Below are 19,843 nucleotides of genomic sequence, written 5' to 3'. Positions count from 1 at the left end.
CACAGAGGGGAACAACACACACTGGGGCCTCTCGGAGAGTGAAGGGTGGGAGGAGGGAAAGGGTCAGAAAAAATAACCAATGGGTACTGGGCTTTATACCTGGGTGATGAAATAATCTGTAGCAACAAACCCCCATGACACACATTTACCTATGTAACAAACCTGCTTTTGTACCCCTGAACTTTAAATAAAAGTTAAAAAAGAAATACAACCCCAGAAAACAAACCAAAACATGGCATTTAACTAGATGAAGATGCCCAAACTCACTCATCACACAAAAAAAGTACTACAGCACGATGTTGTACAGTAGGTATAATAGTGAGCTTCCTTGTCTTATTCCTAATTTTAGAGGGGATGGATGCTTCTAGTGATATTATTTTCCACTTACCAGATTGGCAAATATCCCCAGAGTGGTTTACATACTGTTGGCAAAGTTGTGGAGAAATGAGCACTTGCATGCAGTGCCAATAGAAGTAGAAAGTAGTAAAACCTCTTTGGAGGGCAAACTAATAATATCTCAAATTAACCCAGAAGGTCTACTTCTAGGATATTATCCCACAGGTATTCTTGTGAAACTATTTAGATGCACAAGATATTTATACATGCTGTTTGTAAAAATGCAAGATTGAAAAATGACCCATATCAATAGGGGCTGGTTAAATAAATTATGGCATAAATAGAAATATTACACATTTGTTAAAAAAAGGAAAAGAAAGAAAAGGAGGAAACTCTTTACATACAGATATAGAAATATTTCCAATATATTTAGTTAAATGGAAAAAAAAAAACCCAAACCAAGGTGCCCAGCCCCGTGAATAGTATACCATTTTCATGTAACAAGAGGAGAAACTATCAGAATATATTTTTATGTTTGTATATGCAAAAGGAAATTGGAAGACCATATGAAATATTACATAAAAGACTACATAAAATACATAAAAGACTGCATAAAATTAATACATAAAAGACTACCAGGAAATAATGCTAGTGGTTATCTGTGGGGTCATGAAGACTTCCACTGTATTCCTTTTTAGATTTTCTAATTTTTGGACAGCATGAATGTATTACTCATTCAAAAGATTATTTTAAAAAGTACACAGCATTATATCTACCTTTTGTATTGTGCCGAAAATGAGTATTTTGCAAAATAGAAACGTAGAAACAAAAAAGGACTAGCCTTTGTATATGAAGACAATAATCCCAGCCCCTCAGCCCGAATAAGGAAGGTAATTTTAGACTTGTATTTATTCTCATCCAGCCATTTACTCACACCTGGTTCCTCCTAAGGCCATGAGTAAAGGATTCAAAAGGACTGGCCTGTCTATCCGCTTGTGACCCCCGTACAGGGAAGGGAAGCAGGAGTGATGACCCCCCTCATTAAATATTCTAACCCATTGCTATAACCAGCCACTGACAGATGTATTTGTCCCATCTTTTTAAGAAGCCAAAGCTTCATCTTGTGTCTTGGCCCTCACACTCAAGTACACCACTAAACAAAACTAGCTTTTAACCTTATAAGGGTGCAGCCTCTTCTGGAATTCCTCTGATGTCAAAGTCTCACTCCCAAGTTCTTGAAAACGAGGGCAGTTCCTGAAAGGCAGGTATAGCAACTGAGGATAAGAGAAAAATCATAAAACCGTTATGAGTCAGAAGGACTTTGCTAAATATGCTGCAGCAATATTTTAAGCCTCATTAGGTCCAAGCAACCTTAATAAAAGATTCAAATGTGTTTTGAGCCGAGTGGAAATTCCAAAATTGGGGAGAAAGAATCAAATAATCTACAGGTCTTGAAATAGTAGGATATGTATTCAGAAATGAAAATTCTTTTTTTTTCTTTCATAAACTTGCCGTGATATAACTGTGCTGTTGGTAAATATTTACACTTCTTGATCTTCCATGTGAACAACTGTTATCTTGCTTCCTCCCCAATCCGTTTCATTTCTTGCACTAGGTGCACATCTGTACACACACACACACACACACACACACACACACACCCCAACACGTGTATGTATGGAGAAACGAATCTGATTCTGGAAAAAATCGTAAGTCAATTAATCACTCATTGACTTCAGTTTTTGCAAATTTGCAGACTGTTAAAATAAGAGAACATATTAAATTCTTAGAAAAATATACTTCAAAAACCTGTTGTGAGGACAAAGTGATCTTCCTAAGATTAATTAAAATTTGACAGCATTTTGTAATTTTAACTATAACCCACAGGTTTGTGGCTCCCAAGTTTATTTTGTTGCCCTTACTTTCCATCTGTGACTAGTCCTGTATTTCTAGCCCTTGATAGAAATAACTAATTTGGATGTTTCTCTTTTTCCTCAAATTTAACATGTACAAGGCTAAACTTGTACATGTTACAAGGGCCTTCTTGCTGTCCCTGAAGGCACAGGCTTAGGATCTCTGCATAAGACTGTTCCCTGCCTTGAACACTCCCCAACTGACTTCTGCTTCTCTTCTAGCCATCCTTCCACGGCCTCTATCATATTAAAATGAATTCCTCTAGGAACTGCACCGCCCTCTTTTCCTATTACTGTCCCTTGTCACTCCTCTCCAGCAATGCTGTGGGCCTTCTTGCTGTCCCGGAAGGCACTGGCTTAGGAGCTCTGCATAAAACTGTTTCCTGCCTTGAACACTCCCCAATTGACTTCTACCCCTCTTCCAGCCATCCTGCGCCAGTCTCTATCATATTGATCTATTTCATTTCTTTCCAGTAACTCATCGCCATTGGACATTATTTTATTTACTTCTTTATCATCTATTTTCTATAACACATAAACTTGATGAGAGCGAGGATCGTGTCTGTTTTGTTCACTGCTGCAATGTCAATGCCCAGCACAGGGCTTGGCATATTAGTAGCTACTCAGAAAACATTTATTTTAAAAGTTGCTTCCTGTCCATCATTTCTGATTCTGTGTGTCACCTTGTCTTACCTTGCTTCTCTTCCTCTAACATCTTTTACCATCTCATTTCAGGCCTTATTTCTTAATTCCCAAATTGCTTCATAGTTATTCTCTGGGGCTCCAGTGTCTTTTCCTTCCAAGCTATTGTCAGGCAAGTGCCCACAAGTACCACTCATCACATGTGCATAATACTGAAGAATGTATACAGGTTTCTTTTAGGTCCATTGCTTTAGTCTAAATTTGCATGCATGGCTTTCAAATTTTTCCACAGGAGAAATTAAATTGTTGAGAGAAAAAGCACAAGACTCTTCATTAAAAGGCCTTGATTTTAATTAATTACTTTCTGGATGTTAGTTTTTTTTCATCCACAAATTGAGTCAGGCTGAAAATAAACAGAATAATCACCGAGACATCTGTCTAGAATTTTGCAGTTTACAGTGTATTTTCCATTTTTGAACTAACTTGACTTTCATAAATCCCTAAGAAGAAGTTAGGTGGGTGCTATTTTCTCATTTTACAGAAAGGAAACTGAGATTTACGGAGGTTACTCAAGGTCATATATCTGAAGTGGTTGTTGGCTCTCAGACGTAGGTTTTCCAACTTCAAATCCAGCCCTTCTTCTCAAGATTCCTCCTGGCTATTATATTTGGATTATCTAATCTGTGTCCAATATAATCAATTTTATTTTCATTCTCTTTCTAAATATGAACTCTGGGCACAGAAGAACTGGGATTCTACATATTTACTCACGGTCATGTTTTTGTGCTGCTGCCTTCCTCTTCTTCCTCCCTCTCCTCTGAGTTCTGGTTCAAGTTCTCACTCTTTTTTGAAGACCTGAACGACTGCCCTGTGGTAATTGCACGTATGTCTCATTCTCTGACTTCACCCAGCATATGTGGTTTGTACTTGAAATTATTGCCCGCCATCTTATAATGTCTTCTACACATTTCACACGTGCTTATTTGCTTTCATCAGACAAATTATACATTAGAAAAACTGGGCCTCCTATTTCTCTACAGCATTCGGCATAGCTAATTGCTGGGAATAAGCTAGTGTTGACTGGTTTCATTAGACTTCTTAGTTGATATGAGATAATTTTTTTGACCTTAGTGAATCAGATAGATGGAAGCCATAGGTAGATAATGTTCCTTGCTTCCCTCTTTCTCTCCCTCACTTTTCCTGTTTCTTTCCTCTTCTTCTACTGGCACCTGCATTCTCTTTCTGTGTAATTTAATTACTATCATTCGGGATTAACGGTTAAATAGCTGCTGTGTTCTACATTTTGCTAAATTTTGGTGCTGCTATCCAGTCTTTTTATTTTTATTTTTATTTTTATTTTTGAGATGGAGTTTCGTTCTTGTTGCCTAAGCTGGAGTGCAATGGTGCAATCTCGGCTCACTGCAACCTCTGCCTCCCAGGTTCAAGTGATTCTCCTGCCTCAGCCTCCCAAGTAGCTGGGATTACAGGCGTGCACCACCATGCCCAGCTAATATTTGTACTTTTAGTAGAAACAGGGTTTCACCATGTTAGCCAGGCTGGTCTCGAACTGCTGATCTGCCCACCTCGGCCTCCCAAAGTGCTGGGATTACAGGCATGAGCCACCGCACCCGACCTCTAGTCTTTATCTCTGCAGAAAAGGCTGCTAAAAGTGATTATTTTTCTTTTCAGAATAAAATATTCACAAATGCTTAAGAATACTGGTAATCATAATACTTCCCTCCTGATTCTGTGAAGGGAAAGAGATATAAATAAATCATCCTGTCTTTTCAAGAAACAGCAGAAAAATGGTTGGAGTAGATTTACCTCCAGTGACTTTCTACACAGCATTTGGGAAAAATCCTTAAGTCCCTAGATGCAGCAATTAAGTCAAATTTCTAGGGGTGCTGGCAGGGCAAAGAGGATAGTAACCTACCCCAGAGGTCACTGGGCAAAAGTCTGGGTCCAGCAGTCAGGTTAAGCTTCAGCCATAAAGAGTTGAGATGGTCATGCCTATGATGGGACTGCAGGGAAATTAGGAAGGGATTCTTTGTCCAAAACTATTTCTTGCATATAGCCTTAAGTTCCACACCTGGAAGATTAGTTAGATTTATCTGTTACTACTTTAAAAATACCAATTCCTCTGAAAAGGTTAAAGAGTGCTTGGTCGGTCCCACCCTGTGTAAATACGTTTGAGAGTTTCTCTCAAAACAGCCCCATTCAGGCAGCTTGGTTTATAGTGCTGGTTCTCAAACTTGGCTCCCCACTGGAATCATCGAGGGAGATTATTTTTTAAAAACTGATGCCTGGGTCCACCCTCAGACATTCCGATTTCTTATGGAGAGTGCCCTGGGCATCAGGACTTTTTAAAAAAAACCCACGTGATTCTAATATGCAGCTAAGTCTAAGAATCACGATTTTATAGGGAAGAAAATTGCTCTGGAATGAAATAGGCCTAGTTTTAATCCCAGAGTGATGCTTGCCAGCAGTGTGGCTTTGGACCAATTTGTTTGTTATTTAACCTCTCCAAGCACTTATTTCCCTTACTATAAAAGGAGAACAAGAATATTATCCATTCAGAGTTGTTATGAAAGGTAACATGATGACGCATATAAAATGTCGGGCAATAATTATGTACTCAAATCTTTCTTTTTTCTCTACCTAGGAACGTGGGTTTTCATGAGCGGAGGAGTGTTTGGCAGCATAGAGATCTCTGGATAATCTGGAGAGAGGAGAAACCTGTGTGGGGTACCAAAAGCCTGGAAATTAAAGGCAGAACACTGGAAGACTAATCTCTCTCTCTCTCTCTCTCTCTCTCTCTGTGTGTGTGTGTGTGTGTGTGACGATGAGGCGGCAAATTGCCAAGAGTTGCAAGAGTGGCAAAACAATGTGGATCATACAGATCCAAAGATAAATTTGGTTCCTACTCTCTCTTAGCTAGGGTTTTCCATGTCCTAAATTGTCCTTTGTATCTTTATTTAAGAAAGAATTAAAACTGCACAGTTCAAGGAGTATCCAGACTCCCAAATCCACAACTACTGAGTAGCCTGCCTTCCTCATTCTAGGTCCATCTGAAATCTCCTGGTTTTCCCAGTATACTGACCTGATCTTCAGAAAGAGGAACTGTGTGCACTGGGATGGGCTGCCAGAGTAGGTTAGGATTCCAGATGCTGACACCCTCTGGGGGAAACAGGGCTGCCAGGTTTGTCATAGCACTCATCAAAGTACGGTCAACGTCTGTGCTTCGAATGTAAACCTAGAGTAGGAAAATCAAAGCAGAAGCGAACGTAAAGGGAACATGAGGTTTTCTTCTGCAGAGCTGCCAAGGTATTAGAGAAGGGACAGGACACCCACAGTGAAATGTTACAGGCATTGTGCTAACATCAGAATCTTTTTTTTTTTTTTTTTTTTTTTTGAGACGGAGTCTCACTCTGTCGCCTGGGCTGGAGTGCGGTGGCCAGATCTCAGCTCACTGCAAGCTCCGCCTCCCGGGTTCACGCCATTCTCCTGCCTCAGCCTCCCGAGTAGCTGGGACTACAGGTGCCCGCCACCTCGCCCGGCTAGTTTTTTGTATTTTTTAGTAGAGACGGAGTTTCACCGTGTTAGCCAGGATGGTCTCGATCTCCTGACCTCGTGATCCACCCGTCTCGGCCTCCCAAAGTGCTGGGATTACAGGCTTGAGCCACTGCGCCCGGCCTAACATCAGAATCTTAATACTTGTTAAGGAATGAGCAATATTATGATCATGGTACAAAGCAACCTTGTTGGTCAATAGTTGAATTGACAAATGAGTTCAATTAAGCAGTGGCTACTTGTCAAGCCAAAGTATTTATTCAGGTATTCATAAAATCTTGAAATTACTCACATTCCAAAATTTCTAGGAACAAAATGTTGCATAAAGAGGAATATGTTTGTAAACAAGATCTCTGACTTGTATAAGTCCCTTGGGAAACAGGCAAAGCACTTTTATATATGCAGAATTATTTTAATTCTTTCAAATATCAAACTTCCCACTCTTGGCTCCCCAACTTGCCTGTTCATGTTTATAGGACTCATTCAAGAATGTTCTATATCTCTTTCTTATATACTCTCCAAGTTCATAATGCTGCTCCATGCCCAGCTATGGGAAAAAAATAAAAGCAAAAATTAATGGAAGTAATCATGAACATTTGTTGATTTTTATTTTCATTTTATGTGTAGAACGAACAATGGTGTGGTTTAATAGTTCCACAATAATAACACATATTTAAATGAAAACAAAAGAGCTGTAATCTTTACAGTTCCCTGACTCCCTGAGAAAACTCACTTATCTTCATTAGCACTTAACATAGAGAACTTGCACACAGTAAGTGCTTAGTTGATAGTTGGGTGATTGATCTGATTTAAGTAAGTTCATCTCTGGTGTAGTGGGATCCTTGTTGGTAGAACATTCAAAGAGACCCACTTGGTGGGGATTTCGTGGAAGAAGTTCAACCATCTGATATTAGACTTGATGAATCTGAAAGTCTCTTTCAGCCTCTGTGTGCAATGGTTTACTATCTGCCCAGTTTATTAATTCCTGGTTCATAACAAAATTAGAACATGTTACTGTAAGTGTGGTCTGTATTGGCTTCACTTGAGAGCATTATAGAAATCAAATTCTTGGGCCCCACCCTTGACCTACTGAACCAGAACCTTTGGGGGTGGAGCTCAAGAATCTTTTGTAACAAGCTTCTGATGGACAGTAATCACTGAGATGCACTGCATTAGTCGGTGGTCCACAACCATTACTGTGCATCAGAAACAAAATTATCCAGCAGTGCATGTTGAAACACAGATTCCTCAGCATCTCCATCAGATATTTCAGCTCATTAGGTCCTGAGGGGGGCCCTGACATCTGCATTTTAACAAGTATCCCAAGTGATTCAGATGCAGATAATAGAGCACCATGCTTTGGAAATGGAGCATTCAAGTTTGTCTTTAATCCAGAGCCTTACTAGAGCTTTGGGAGCCAGAGAGGACTCTGTCTCTGTGGACTTCCACTGTGGCTGCTGCTTGGTCCCACTTGTCATTTGCTTGTCACTCTTGTCATTTGCTTGACCACCACTATAATCCCCTCCCATCTAGGATGGGGATGAGGTGGGAAATGAATAATATACCATGACCTGAGTAGTGGAGAAGCAGGGACTTTTGGTTTAATTGTGTTCTTACAGCTGACTTTTTAAATACTCATCTGTATAAAGCAGTGATTTTCACACCTTAGCACACACAGAATCACCTGGAGGACTCAATAAAACACAGATTTCTGGGCTTTAATTCCAAAGTTTATGGTTCACTGGGTGTGGGGTGGAGCCAAAGAATTTACATTACTGAGAAGTTCCCACGTGATGGTGATGCTGCTGGTCCAGGGACCACACTTCAAAAACCACTAATCTAGACAGCCATCATCTTATGATTATGCAGATTAAAAGTCCCTAGACAAAGCAGATTAAAAGTACCTAGACACTGGCCGGGCGCGGTGGCTCAAGCCTATAATCCCAGCACTTTGGGAGGCTGAGACGGGTGGATCACGAGGTCAGGAGATCGAGACCATCCTGGCTAACACGGTGAAACCCCGTCTCTACTAAAAAATACAAAAATCTAGCTGGGCGAGGTGGCGGGCGCCTGTAGTCCCAGCTACTCGGGAGGCTGAGGCAGGAGAATGGAGTAAACCCAGGAGGTAGAGCTTGCAGTGAGCTGAGATCCGGCCACTGCGCTCCAACCTGGGCAACAGAGCCAGACTCCGTCTCAAAAAAAAAAAAAAAAAAAGTACCTAGACACTGATCTAGACAGTCATTATCTTATGATTATGCAGAATAAAAGTACCTAGACAAGGCTGGGTGTGATGGCTCACGCCTGAAATTCCAGCACTTTGGGAGGCCAAGGCAGGTGGATTGCCTGAGCTCAGGAGTTTGAGACCAGCTTGGGCAACATGGTGAAATGCCATCTTTACTAAAAATACAAAAAATTAGCCAGGCGTGGTGGTGCTCTCCTGTAGTTCCAGCTACTTGGGAGGCTGAGGCATGAGAATTGCTTGAATCCAGGAGGCAGAGCCTGCAGTGAGCTGAGATTGAGCCACTGCACTCCATCCTGCGGGGACAGAGTGAGACTCCATCTCAACAACAACAACAACAACAACAACAAAAAAGGGTACCTAGACAAGGGTAGGAATCTGAGCCCTAGAACCTTGTCACTTCAAACGTGGTCCATGTACCTGTGCCATTGTCCTTGGGAGTACGTTAGACATGCAGAATGGCAGGTCCCACCTCAGACCTGCTGAATTAGAATCTGCGTTTTGACAAGATTCCCAAGTGATTCATTTGCAGTGGAAGCTTGAGAAATACTCCCCTAATAGAATCTGATGGGTAATCAAGGTTCTTCAGAAGAAGAACTCAAATCCTGCAGCCTAGAAGAATCTTTTGGTCTTAATGGGAAAACATAGCAACATAACAGGAGTCTCTACAGAGCCATAGGTATTAAGAAGCAAATCTGAATTTTTGTAGCCTCTCTTTCATTCAAAGGGACAGAAGATATGTAGGCTATGGTGAGAAGAGCTCTGACCTGGGAGACAGAAGACGCTGGTCTCAAATAGCCTGTCTGAGTTTTCTCCTGTATGAAATATAGTCAGGGCAGTAATTCTCAGCCTTGGCTACACATTAGAGTGAACTGACCACCAAGGAGTTTCTAAAAATCCCAATGCCCAGGACACATACTAGACCAGTTAAATAAGAACCTCCCAGGCAGACATCAATATGTTTTTTTAAACCTCTCCAGATAATCCCAATGTTGTGGCAGGATTAAGACCCATTAGTTTTGGAGACATTCTACTCTAAAGATTCTGTGACATTTTCTTAATTAATATATTTAAACAGGTTAGGACAGAAGCAGTGCACCTGGCCTTGTAGCTCCAAACAGAAGAGTCATCCAATCTTACAAGCAAAGGGAATAGGGCTTTGGAACAGTGACTAAAGATGGCTTTGCTCCCCAGTTCACCTTCTCCTTAGATGTTCTTCAGAAAGTAGGGCTCCCTGTGTTTCACTGACCAGTTATAAGGAAGGTCGAATCCCAATATATCCAGCTGACCAGAAATCATATTCTGATATCAGCACTTTGGGAAATCATGTTTCTCAATGCTGTTGATTCAGCTTATTGATTACAAGACTATTTTTCACTTTCTCATGGGAAGCCTAAGAAATTCAAAGTCTGGCTTATAATTACCACTTGGCTCTCTTCAGCATTTCTAAGCTCATATAGTCTTTGTTCCTGTACATCTCTTACATTTAAATAAAGCCAGAAGGGTAAAAAATACCAAAACAGACAATTCTATATACATTTCCCCTTAAGACTCATCAAGAATTTTTTTTTTTTTTTTTTTTTTTGAGATGGAGTTTACTCTAATTGCCCAGGCTGGAGTGCAATGGTGCAATCTCGGCTCACTGCAACCTCCACCTCCCAGGTTCAAGCGATTCTCCTGCCTCAGCCTCCTGAGTAGCTGGGATTACAGGTGCCCACCACCATGCCTGGCTAATTTTTGTATATTTGGTGGAGAGAGGGATTCCCCATGTTGGCCAGGCTGGTCTCGAACTCCTGACCTCAGGTGATCCGCCTGCCTCGGCCTCCCAAAGTGCTGGGATTACAAGTGTGAGCCACCACACTCGGCCTCATCAACAATCTTTAGCAAAAAGTCCAACCAACCTGGGTGAGTTGGCCAAATCCTTGTGGCCATGAGGATTCCTTTATGGGGTCAGTGGGAAAGGTGTCAATGGGACTTCGGTCTCCATGCCGAAACACCTGAAAATAGATGTGAGAGAGTGATGTTATAAACGTCACTTGGGTGTTTTGCTTCTGCTCATTATAATAGATTTTTTTTTTTTTTCTCCCAAATCATTGGTTTTCAACTTTGGCTTCTCATTGTAATCACCTAATGAGTTTTAAAAGATTCTGAGGACTGGCTTTCAACTTTAGTGATTTTTATTTAATTAGTCTGGGATGTGGCCAGGACATCAGGATTTTAAAAATCTCCCTGGGTAAATCTCTAGTTAAGAATCACCATTCTAAGCTCACTCTTTCACTGTGTTTCAGGTAATGTAAGAATCAAGACGATCAGCCATTAGAAGGCAGGTGACACGCAGTGGAAATCAGTTTGTACATAAGATAGGACAGAAAGGAACACAAAGCTTACAAGAGTACTTTACTGCAGACAAACTCTGATGAGAAGTATTCTTCCCTTAATGATTACAGTAATAGTGGTATAATTTTTTTTTTTTTTTTTTTTGAAACTGAGTCTTGCTCTGTCGCCCAGGCTGGAGTGCAGTGGCGAATCCCAGGTTCAAGCAATTCTCCCGCCTCAGCCGCTTGAGTAGCTGGGACTACAGGCACGTGCCACCATGCCCAGCTAATTTTTGTATTTTTAGTAGAGACAGAGTTTCACCATGTTGGCCAGGCTGGTCTCAAACTCCTGACTTCAGGTGATCCACTCACCTTGGCTTTCCAAAGTGCTGGGATGACAGGCATGAGCCACCGCACCCAGCCAGTGTAACTTTTTTTTTTTTTTTTGAGACTGAGTCTCACTCTGTCGCCCAGGCTGGAGTGCAGTGGCACCATCTCGGCTCACTGCAGACTCCACCTTCCGGTTTCAAGCGATTCTCCTGCCTCAGCCTCTGGAGAAGCTGGGATTACAGGCGTACGCCACCACGCCCAGCTAATTTTTGTATTTTTAGTAGAGACGGGGTTTCACCATGTTGGCCAGGCTGGTCTTTAATTCCTGACCTAGTGATCTGCCTGCCTTGGCCTCCCAAAGTGCTGGGATTACAGGCATGAGCCACCACACTTGGCAACATTTTATATATAATAAAAATAATAGATTTTTAATACCACATATAATTTGTGACCATTTTGAGCCAATGATTTGTTTATTTTTTGGAGATGAGGAGTAAAAGATTGCAGGTGGGGAGGTTAGGAAAGCTAATTCTCAATACTTTAATAACATATTTCTGTATTTGTACCCATGTCATGTTATTGTGATTGCACATTTCTCTTTGGGAAGAGTAGTGTGGACTTTTGAAATATTGGTGCTTTGATTCTAATATGCTTTCTCAGTAGAATATCAAACCAAACACAAAGCTATCTTGTGAGCAAAAGATAAAGAAAACACTGAAGAACTACAAGATGAAGTCTACACTGATATCAGCAAATATTTTTAATATAGAGACGGCTGCATAACACCTTGATTTATCTGAGATTACCTGTACCTGTACTTATACTACCTGGCTAAAATGTTCCATTGGAAAGTAAGCCAAGAACCTGCTCTTTTGAAATTCTGTAAAACAGAATTCAACAGACATTAAATAAGAAAACAGTCTCAGACTTTAGTCATTTTTGAGAAGGAATTCCAAGAAAGTGGGAGATGCTTGGTTTGTGTCTCTAATATCTGAAGAAAACAGATCTTTTGGCCCCTTAAATCAGTAAGAAATTAAAACTTCAGTGGAACAGTCTACAGAAACAGGGGCAATGATGCAATAAATGTGAAGCAATCATTTTGGTCAGGTGAGAAATTACTTTCATGAATGATCCCCTGAAGGCAGGAAGGACAGCTGCATATTTTTTGTGAGCACCTGCAGTTACGAGTCTCAGGGGTGACTTGATCATGATCTGAAATGATTATGGTTAATCATTGATGCCTCTTTCCACAATTGAAGTACATTTTAGAGTTTTCATATCCCAGGTAAATGTGTCTTTGAATAACTAAAGTTGTTACATGGTTTCAATAAATTACAAACCTCACACTGTTTTAGTTTCTAGGGCTTCTCAACCTCAGCATTGTTGACATTTTGGGCTAGATAATTCTTTGTTGTGGGGGTTGTCCTGTGCATTGTAGACTGTCTAGCAGCATCCCTAGCCTTTACCCACCAGATACCAGTAACATTCCCCAGCTGTGACAATTGAAAAGGTCACATTTTCTGCCATAGGACCAGAAAATCACCCCAAGTTGAGAGCCACTGAGTGAGCCAAAGAGAAGTCAGATGAGAGACATTGTAATAAAATAATTTACACTGCTTCCCACCAACCTATAACCACAACGGTAACTCCTTAACATTTTTTGAACACTCACTTTGTCCTGGAAACTGTGCTAAGTGCTTCTTACAGATTTAATCTTCTCATCAGTTCCACAAAGCAGTTACTATTATTATTTCCATTTCGCAAATGAGGAAGTTTAGCTTAGTTAAGTGACCTGTCTAAACTCACACAGCATATAAGAAGTAGTAGGGTTGATATTCAAACACAGGCTGTGCCTCCAACACCAGCATACTTAACCACCCGTGAGAGGTTCATTTCTGTGTGATCGCACTCCTCAGAGTCCCACCAGCTAAATCTGAATGATCTGGGATCTAACGCTTCTTTATTAACTCAATATACTCTTTTCCTCCAGGATTGGAAGGGGTGTGTGTGTGTGTGTCTGTGTTTTGTATCAGAAGAAACCAAAACCTTGATACGGAAACTACCCCGAAGGCACTGTGAACTACGTATGTTATTGAAAGAATAGAACTGAGGTTATGCAACTAAATGGCAGAATGGCCTGAGAGAGAAAAACAAGTGTGGTCACCGTAGCAGAGTGTTTTAAAGAGCAGAGAACTGGAGCATAATCCTGAGACTTGGGCAAGCTTTCTCACTCTGTCCCATAGTTCAGAGATAATCGTACTCCCCTACATTTCAGTGGGTTTTAAGTGTTTCCGAGGTAGTTGCTGAAACATGCTGTGAACTCTTTGGACGGGATGTCCTAGAGAAACACTTAATAAACCATTCTCCACCTCCAGGGCTGGAAATCAAAATGTGTGCACACACCCCTCCCCTAGCCAAATGTGAAGCTGGTATTCCTTGAGCTTTTGGAGTTTCAAAATTCAGCCGGAGTTCTTGGACTATGCGAAGACATTCTTTTAAATCTGTGGTAGAGCAATCTTCTTAACTGCTGCTCTACCAGTTATTACCTCTGTTCTCAGTCCAGCAATCATACTCTGTGAAATCCTTTAAAAACCTAAAAGTACTTTACCAGCAATTAGGATTATTTGCAGTAGTAGTGGTAATTGTAATAGAAAGACATCCAAGATATTAACAATTCCTGGCCGGGTACAGTGGCTCACGCCTGTAATCCCAGCACTTTGGGAGGCCGAGGCAGGCGGATCATGAGGTCAGGAGATCAAGACCAGCCTGGCCAACATGGTGAAACCCCATCTCTACTAAAAATACAAAAATTAGCTGGGCGTGGTGGTGTGTGCCTGTAGTCCCAGCTACTCAGGAGGCTGAGGCAGGAGAATCACTTGAACCCGGGAGGCAGAGGTTGCAGTAAGCTGAGATCACGCCACTGCACTGAAGCCTGGCAACAGAGTGAGACTCTGTCTCAAAAAAATAAAATAAAATAAAAATAACAAAACAATAATTCCTTACATTTGCACAACCCTCCATGGTTTGTAGAATTTTGCCCTGCTACCTCTTTTAAGTATTACATCCCCCTGTGAGGACAGGTTGGCACTACTGCTGCACTGAGCAAGTAAGAAAACTATATGATCAAAGAGATTGTGTAGCTGTCCAGATCTCCTAATTCTCGTGATAGTTGACCCACTGTTTCCCTGCCACACCACAATCACTTCACCCTTTTAAATCATAGATAACTGTTTTTAAAAGGACTTTTGGTTTGGTGCCCCCATGAATGACCCTGCTCCATTGAATCTGCTAAAGAAATCTGGCATGTGGCTTAGGGTGTGGAGAACCTGGTGAGTACAGTCGAGGCTATATCCAGTCCCTCTCTCCCTGCAGCAGTCACATGTTCTTTTATAAGATGTCAATCAGAAGTCACTTAATTGCTTAGAACCCTCTAATGTCCTTTCATTGTATTAAACATTCTCTTGTGGAAAGTGTAAAGATATACAAAAGTGGAATTTTGTTTGTTTGTTTGTTTTTGAGATGGAGTCTCCCTGTTGTTGACCAGGCTGGAGTGCAGGCTGGCATGATCTCGGCTCACTGCAACCTCTGCCTCCCAGGTTCACACGATTCTCCTGCCTCACCCTCCCAAGTAGCTGGGATTACAGGCACCTGTCATCACGCCTGGCTAATTTTTGTATTTTTAGTGGAGACAGCGTTTCGCCATGTTGGCCAGGCTGGTCTCAAACTCCTAACCTCAGGTGATCCACCCGCCTTGGCCTACCAAAGTACTGGGATCACAGGCATGAGCCACTGTGCCTGGCCTAAAAGTGGAGATTTTTATCATGAACCCACCACTGGCTCCAACAATTATCAACTTGTATGTGGCTAGTCTTGTTTCTTTTATATCCTCATCACTCTTAGACATTATATCATGTTCTATTGCTCTTTGCATAAATTAAAAGTCCTTACAAGGGCTCACAAGATCTTACCTGATCTGGCCCCTACCCACCTTGATATTGTCACCTTAATGTCCTCAGCTTACCCACATGGGCCCTCCTGCTGTTACATCCAACGTATTAAATTTGCTCAAGCTTCAGTGCCTTTGCTCTTGATGTCCTATCTGCTTTGAATGTCTCAAGTCTGCTTCTTCTCTCAGCATACATACCACTCACCAATTTGAGGTCTGTCCTGAAAATTTGACCTTTCCAGAGAGACATCCCTTGACCATCATTATAATTCTTTCTCAATCTCTATCTTATCTCACTGTTTTATTTCAAATAAATATTCCTGATATTTTCTTATTTTTTATTTTTACTAAAATTAAAAAACATCTGGCTTCCTCCCTCTCCCAGTAAACTCCTTGAAAGCAGAATCCTTGCTGTCACACGCACTGCTATAACCCCAAAACAGTGTCTGGAACATAGTAACATGCAAAAAAGGCCTGTTTTGATGAATAGGTGAATCTTGCATTGGGTCTAGTTCTTCCAGGTACATTATGGATTTGTTTCCAGTACATTATGGATTTGTTTCCAGTCTTCTCATTTCATGAGGGTTTTAGATTGTCATCCTTATTTATCAGCAAGGTGTGCTATGTGTGCTTTTTTCCCCCTTTCTTTCCTCTTCTTGTCTTTCCCCTCTGTCTTAGCCCATTTTCTGTTGCTCTAACAGAATATCCGAGACTGGGAAATTTATAAAGGAAAGAGGTTTATTTTGCTCACAATTCTAGAGGTTGGGAAGTCCAAGATCAGGCAGCAGCATCTGGTCAGCTTCTGGTGAGGGCCTTGTGCTGTGTCATAACATGGCAGAAGGCATGACAGGACAAGAAGGGGCACACTGAGAGCCAAACTGGTTTTTATAATAGACTCACTGACATGATAACTCACCCACTTGTGTAATAACCTATTAATCCATTAATCTGTTAATCCATTAATCCATCAGGAGAGTAGAGCCCTCATGGCCCTATCACCTCTTAAAGGCGCCACCTCTTAATGCTGTTACATTGGGATTCAGTTTCAACATGAGTTTTGGAGGGGACAAACATTCAAATTGTAGCAGTCTCTATTAATTTGTGCCTTTGTTTCTAGAACAGTGAGTCTGCTTCTGGACTGGATTGAAGTCTTATAAACTATCATGTTCTCCTTTCAGGTTTGAAATTCAAGACATATCATAAAACTTTGGGATGATACTAGAAGTCCTAAAAGGAACCTTATCTCCTGACATTAAATTATTCTTCTTATTTTATTAGGGTATACTCCAAGTTGTGAAAATCTCTTGATGCGCAAAGATAACTATGAGTAGAAGCCTATTTTATTTTCTTCTTTTAGGACCTAAGAAATAAATCCATTGGTAAAGAAAATTAAAATAAAATCGTTTGGGCGGAAATAATTGAGTAATGTAAATGAGTGTCATTTCAGAGGTTAGAAGGAAAGCTGGCTGACCGTGAAAGGAATCAGCATGAGAATATGTTCTGTGCTCCCCGTGAAGAAATCAGGACAAGACTAATAAGACTTTGATCCAGAGACCAGGACGAAACAGAGGCCTGCAAAAAAGGGCAGCTGTAAAAACTGTGCATTATGTTGTGTAGGAGATGTATGATATATCAGATGTATGATATATCTGGGTTTTCAGTTGGTTAGACCTGGGTTCAAACTCCTGCTTTGTCAAGGTCCTGCTGGGTGACCTTGGGAAATGATTTAACTTCACATTCCACATGCCTCAATTTCCCTTTGTGTAAAACACAAAAAGCAGTATTTCTCATCCAGGAGCATCATGAAAATTAAATGTGTAATATATGTAAAGCCATCAGTGTAATACCGAGCACACAGGATGCATTTGATATATGGGATTTATTATCATATTTGTTATAATTATTTTTGTTGTTATTATATTATTCAGACATTTTGCTTAGCTACCACATATATTTCTTTTCCTGCTGGCAATAATTTGCAGCATATAGAGCAAATAAGCACTATCTATTGAGCAATGGGAAACAGCACTCTCCTTCAAGACATACCTCTGTTAATTTCTAATCATCTCTCCCTATTTTTATTTCCTTGGCTGAGAGGAATAATTAATTATTCCTTTGGATTTAGGACACTTAGAAGCACCCACAGGAATTACCTGGTTGGCTGAAATGTCTTGGCCAAAAGAACCCTGAAAATTTGTGAAATTCATTGGCATAAAACTGGGGAGAAACTCATGTAAGCAAACTGAACTGAGCTGGCTGAGTACCAACTCTCAGCGCATGGTGCTGTTGCTGGCAAAGGTCTTTGAAAAACCTGTGTTCTCCAGACAGCTTGGCTGTTCCTTGGCTGTAGTGATTAGGAGCCATACAGCAAGGGAGAGAGATTGTATGTAAGGCTGTTTGTGAACTGAGGCAGGAGACCTGATTTTCGCTTTTCAGTGGAGAGTTTTTTCTGATCCTTATTATTATTATTATCATTTCCTTTTTGGCAGAGATGAGGTCTTACTATGTTAACCAGGCTGGTCTTGAACTCCTGGCCTCAAGCAATCCTCCTGTTTCGGTTTTCTAAAGTGCTGGGATTATGGGTGTGAGTTGCTGCACCCAGCCTCTGGTACATCTTTTTATAAGCCAACCCAAGAGACAGGGTTTTTCCCTGTTGTCCAGGCTGGAGTGCAATGGTGTGATCCTAGCTCAATATGGCCTCATACTCCCGTGCTCAAGTGATCCTCTAGCCTCACCTTCCCTAGTAGCTCGGAGGTCCTTCATGTCTATAATGTGGAAGTTACCCATTCCAGTGTATAGATTATGTGCTTAGAATTTGGAGGCTACTTCCATCAAGAATATCATATTATGCCAGGCGCAGTTGCTCACACCTGTAATCCCAGCCCTTTGGGAGGCCGAGGCGGGTGGATCACCTGAGGTCAAGAGTTCAAGACCAGCCTAGCCAACATGGTGAAACCCTGTCTTTACTAAAAATACAAAAATTAGCCAGGCATGGTGGCGCACGCCTGTAACCCCAGCTACTCAGAAGGCTGACACTGGAGAATCACTTGAACCCGGGAGGTGGAGGTTGCAGTGAGCTGAGATCACGCCACTGCACTCCAGCCTGGGCGACAGAGTGAGACTCCGTCTCAAAGAAAAAAAAAGAAAAGAAAAACGGAAAAACCAAGAATATTGTATTACTTGATTAAGAATTCTGCATGAAGAAAGTCAACCATGAAGAATGAGAAGAGTGTATACCTTGTAACTCATCATCCCTTTCTTTGTAAAACACTAGTGAAATGAGATGGAATTTTTCTGTTTTGGATCAGCTGAACTTGTGGGTTTTCTCTGGGTTAGGGGAGAGAGGTTGCTTTAAAATGACATTTTTCTATTTCTGGATGAAATAATATGATGCATGAAATAACTTTAAAAACTCAAGTGGGTGTGTGTGGGAAATGAGTGGGTATGTAGATGAAATAAGATTGCATGGGTGATAGTTTTTGAAGCTGGTTGATGTGTACATCCAGATTCACCATAGTCACTATTCTTTCCATATAAAGTTAAAAATGTCAGTTCTCTCAGTGTTTTCTACAGGACATTGGGGAAAAAAAGAGGGAGGTGAATGCCGTAATCAAAATTTCAAAAACACCGTTTGGAAAACGCCAGATCTTTTCCTTGAAAGCCACAGTGTGTATTAGCATGTTAAAGACTGAGGATTATTGCATTAAAGAGACCTTTTAAACACAGTTTAACCCAGTTCTAGTCCCAAAGCTAACTTGACTATTGAAACTGATTTTTTCCCCATCCACACCTGTTAACAACTTGTCAAACTAGCATTTCATGGGACACAGGCACTTCAGTTAGTCTGAGAACAAGAGCCAAGGACAGTTTCCTCCTCTTTCTGCCAAGAACAGCTTTTCAGAATTGAGGAAGATTTATTTTTCTGGGATCACAGAGGAAAAGCAAGGGAACCACCTGCTGATTCAGAGTCAAGCTAATCCAGCAAACCTTACAGGGGGATCTCAGACTAGCTCCGTGAGTACACTTGACAGAAAGAAAATTTACTACTTATCAGCCCACTTTCACTATCTCAAATAAAAAAATGTAGGAAGAGAAAGAAAACGAGAGAGGAAAGACAAGAAGCAGCTTAGAGGCAGAGAAAGAGTGAAACAGAAGGAAAAAAAGATACAGAAACAGAAAATCAGACTCTTAAGTAACATGATGAATCCCCTTCACTTTGCAAACCCTCTTTCCATCTATTTTCAAACAATGTCAACAGTATATTTTCTTTTCCTGACGTTATGCATCAGCCACCCCCCCACCTTTTTTCATAACTGGTCACATGTACCAGTGATTTTAATCGTCAACTAAATCTATATATCAGAAAGTCATCCTAAAATTCCAAATTTAGATTCACTTTTATGCTTCAAGGCTGTTTACAAATATTTGTTCTAATATCCTGATAAACAAAGGTGAAAGGACTACTTAATTCAGAAAGTGACTGTTTTTTGGCTTGCAAACAAATAATCATTAAATCGAATAAAGCCAGCTCTTGGTACATAAACAGCGCCAG

At 40.9% G+C, this 19,843-nt stretch overlaps 1 protein-coding gene and 1 long non-coding RNA gene across 4 annotated transcripts in view; one reads left to right on the top strand and one right to left on the bottom strand.

The window, feature by feature from the left end:
* The window catches only part of LOC105490373 (uncharacterized), a 76,306-nt gene extending 70,634 nt beyond the window's left edge, over window positions 1–5,672 (top strand). Inside the window, exon 6 of one of the 3 annotated variants that reach the window (XR_011619692.1) lies at window positions 5,554–5,672. This is a non-coding gene — a long non-coding RNA (uncharacterized lncRNA). The remainder of the gene's footprint in view (window positions 1–5,553) is intronic. The other 2 variants (XR_011619691.1, XR_011619694.1) reach the window with 2 other exon arrangements.
* Window positions 1–19,843, bottom strand: part of ACP3 (acid phosphatase 3) — a 54,847-nt gene that overhangs the window by 34,508 nt on the left and 496 nt on the right. The window contains exons 2-5 of the mRNA XM_071090921.1: window positions 10,602–10,697; window positions 6,922–7,008; window positions 5,992–6,144; window positions 1,512–1,610 (exon numbers count right to left, since the gene is read on the bottom strand). Of these exons, the coding sequence (XP_070947022.1) occupies window positions 1,512–1,610; window positions 5,992–6,144; window positions 6,922–7,008; window positions 10,602–10,697 (435 nt within the window). The remainder of the gene's footprint in view (window positions 1–1,511; window positions 1,611–5,991; window positions 6,145–6,921; window positions 7,009–10,601; window positions 10,698–19,843) is intronic.

The sequence above is a fragment of the Macaca nemestrina genome, chromosome 2 (assembly GCF_043159975.1).
Source record: "Macaca nemestrina isolate mMacNem1 chromosome 2, mMacNem.hap1, whole genome shotgun sequence".
In the NCBI taxonomy this organism is placed as follows: Eukaryota; Metazoa; Chordata; class Mammalia; order Primates; family Cercopithecidae; genus Macaca; species Macaca nemestrina.
Note: the sequence above shows the minus strand (reverse complement) of the source record. Positions and strands in the feature narration are given on the sequence as shown.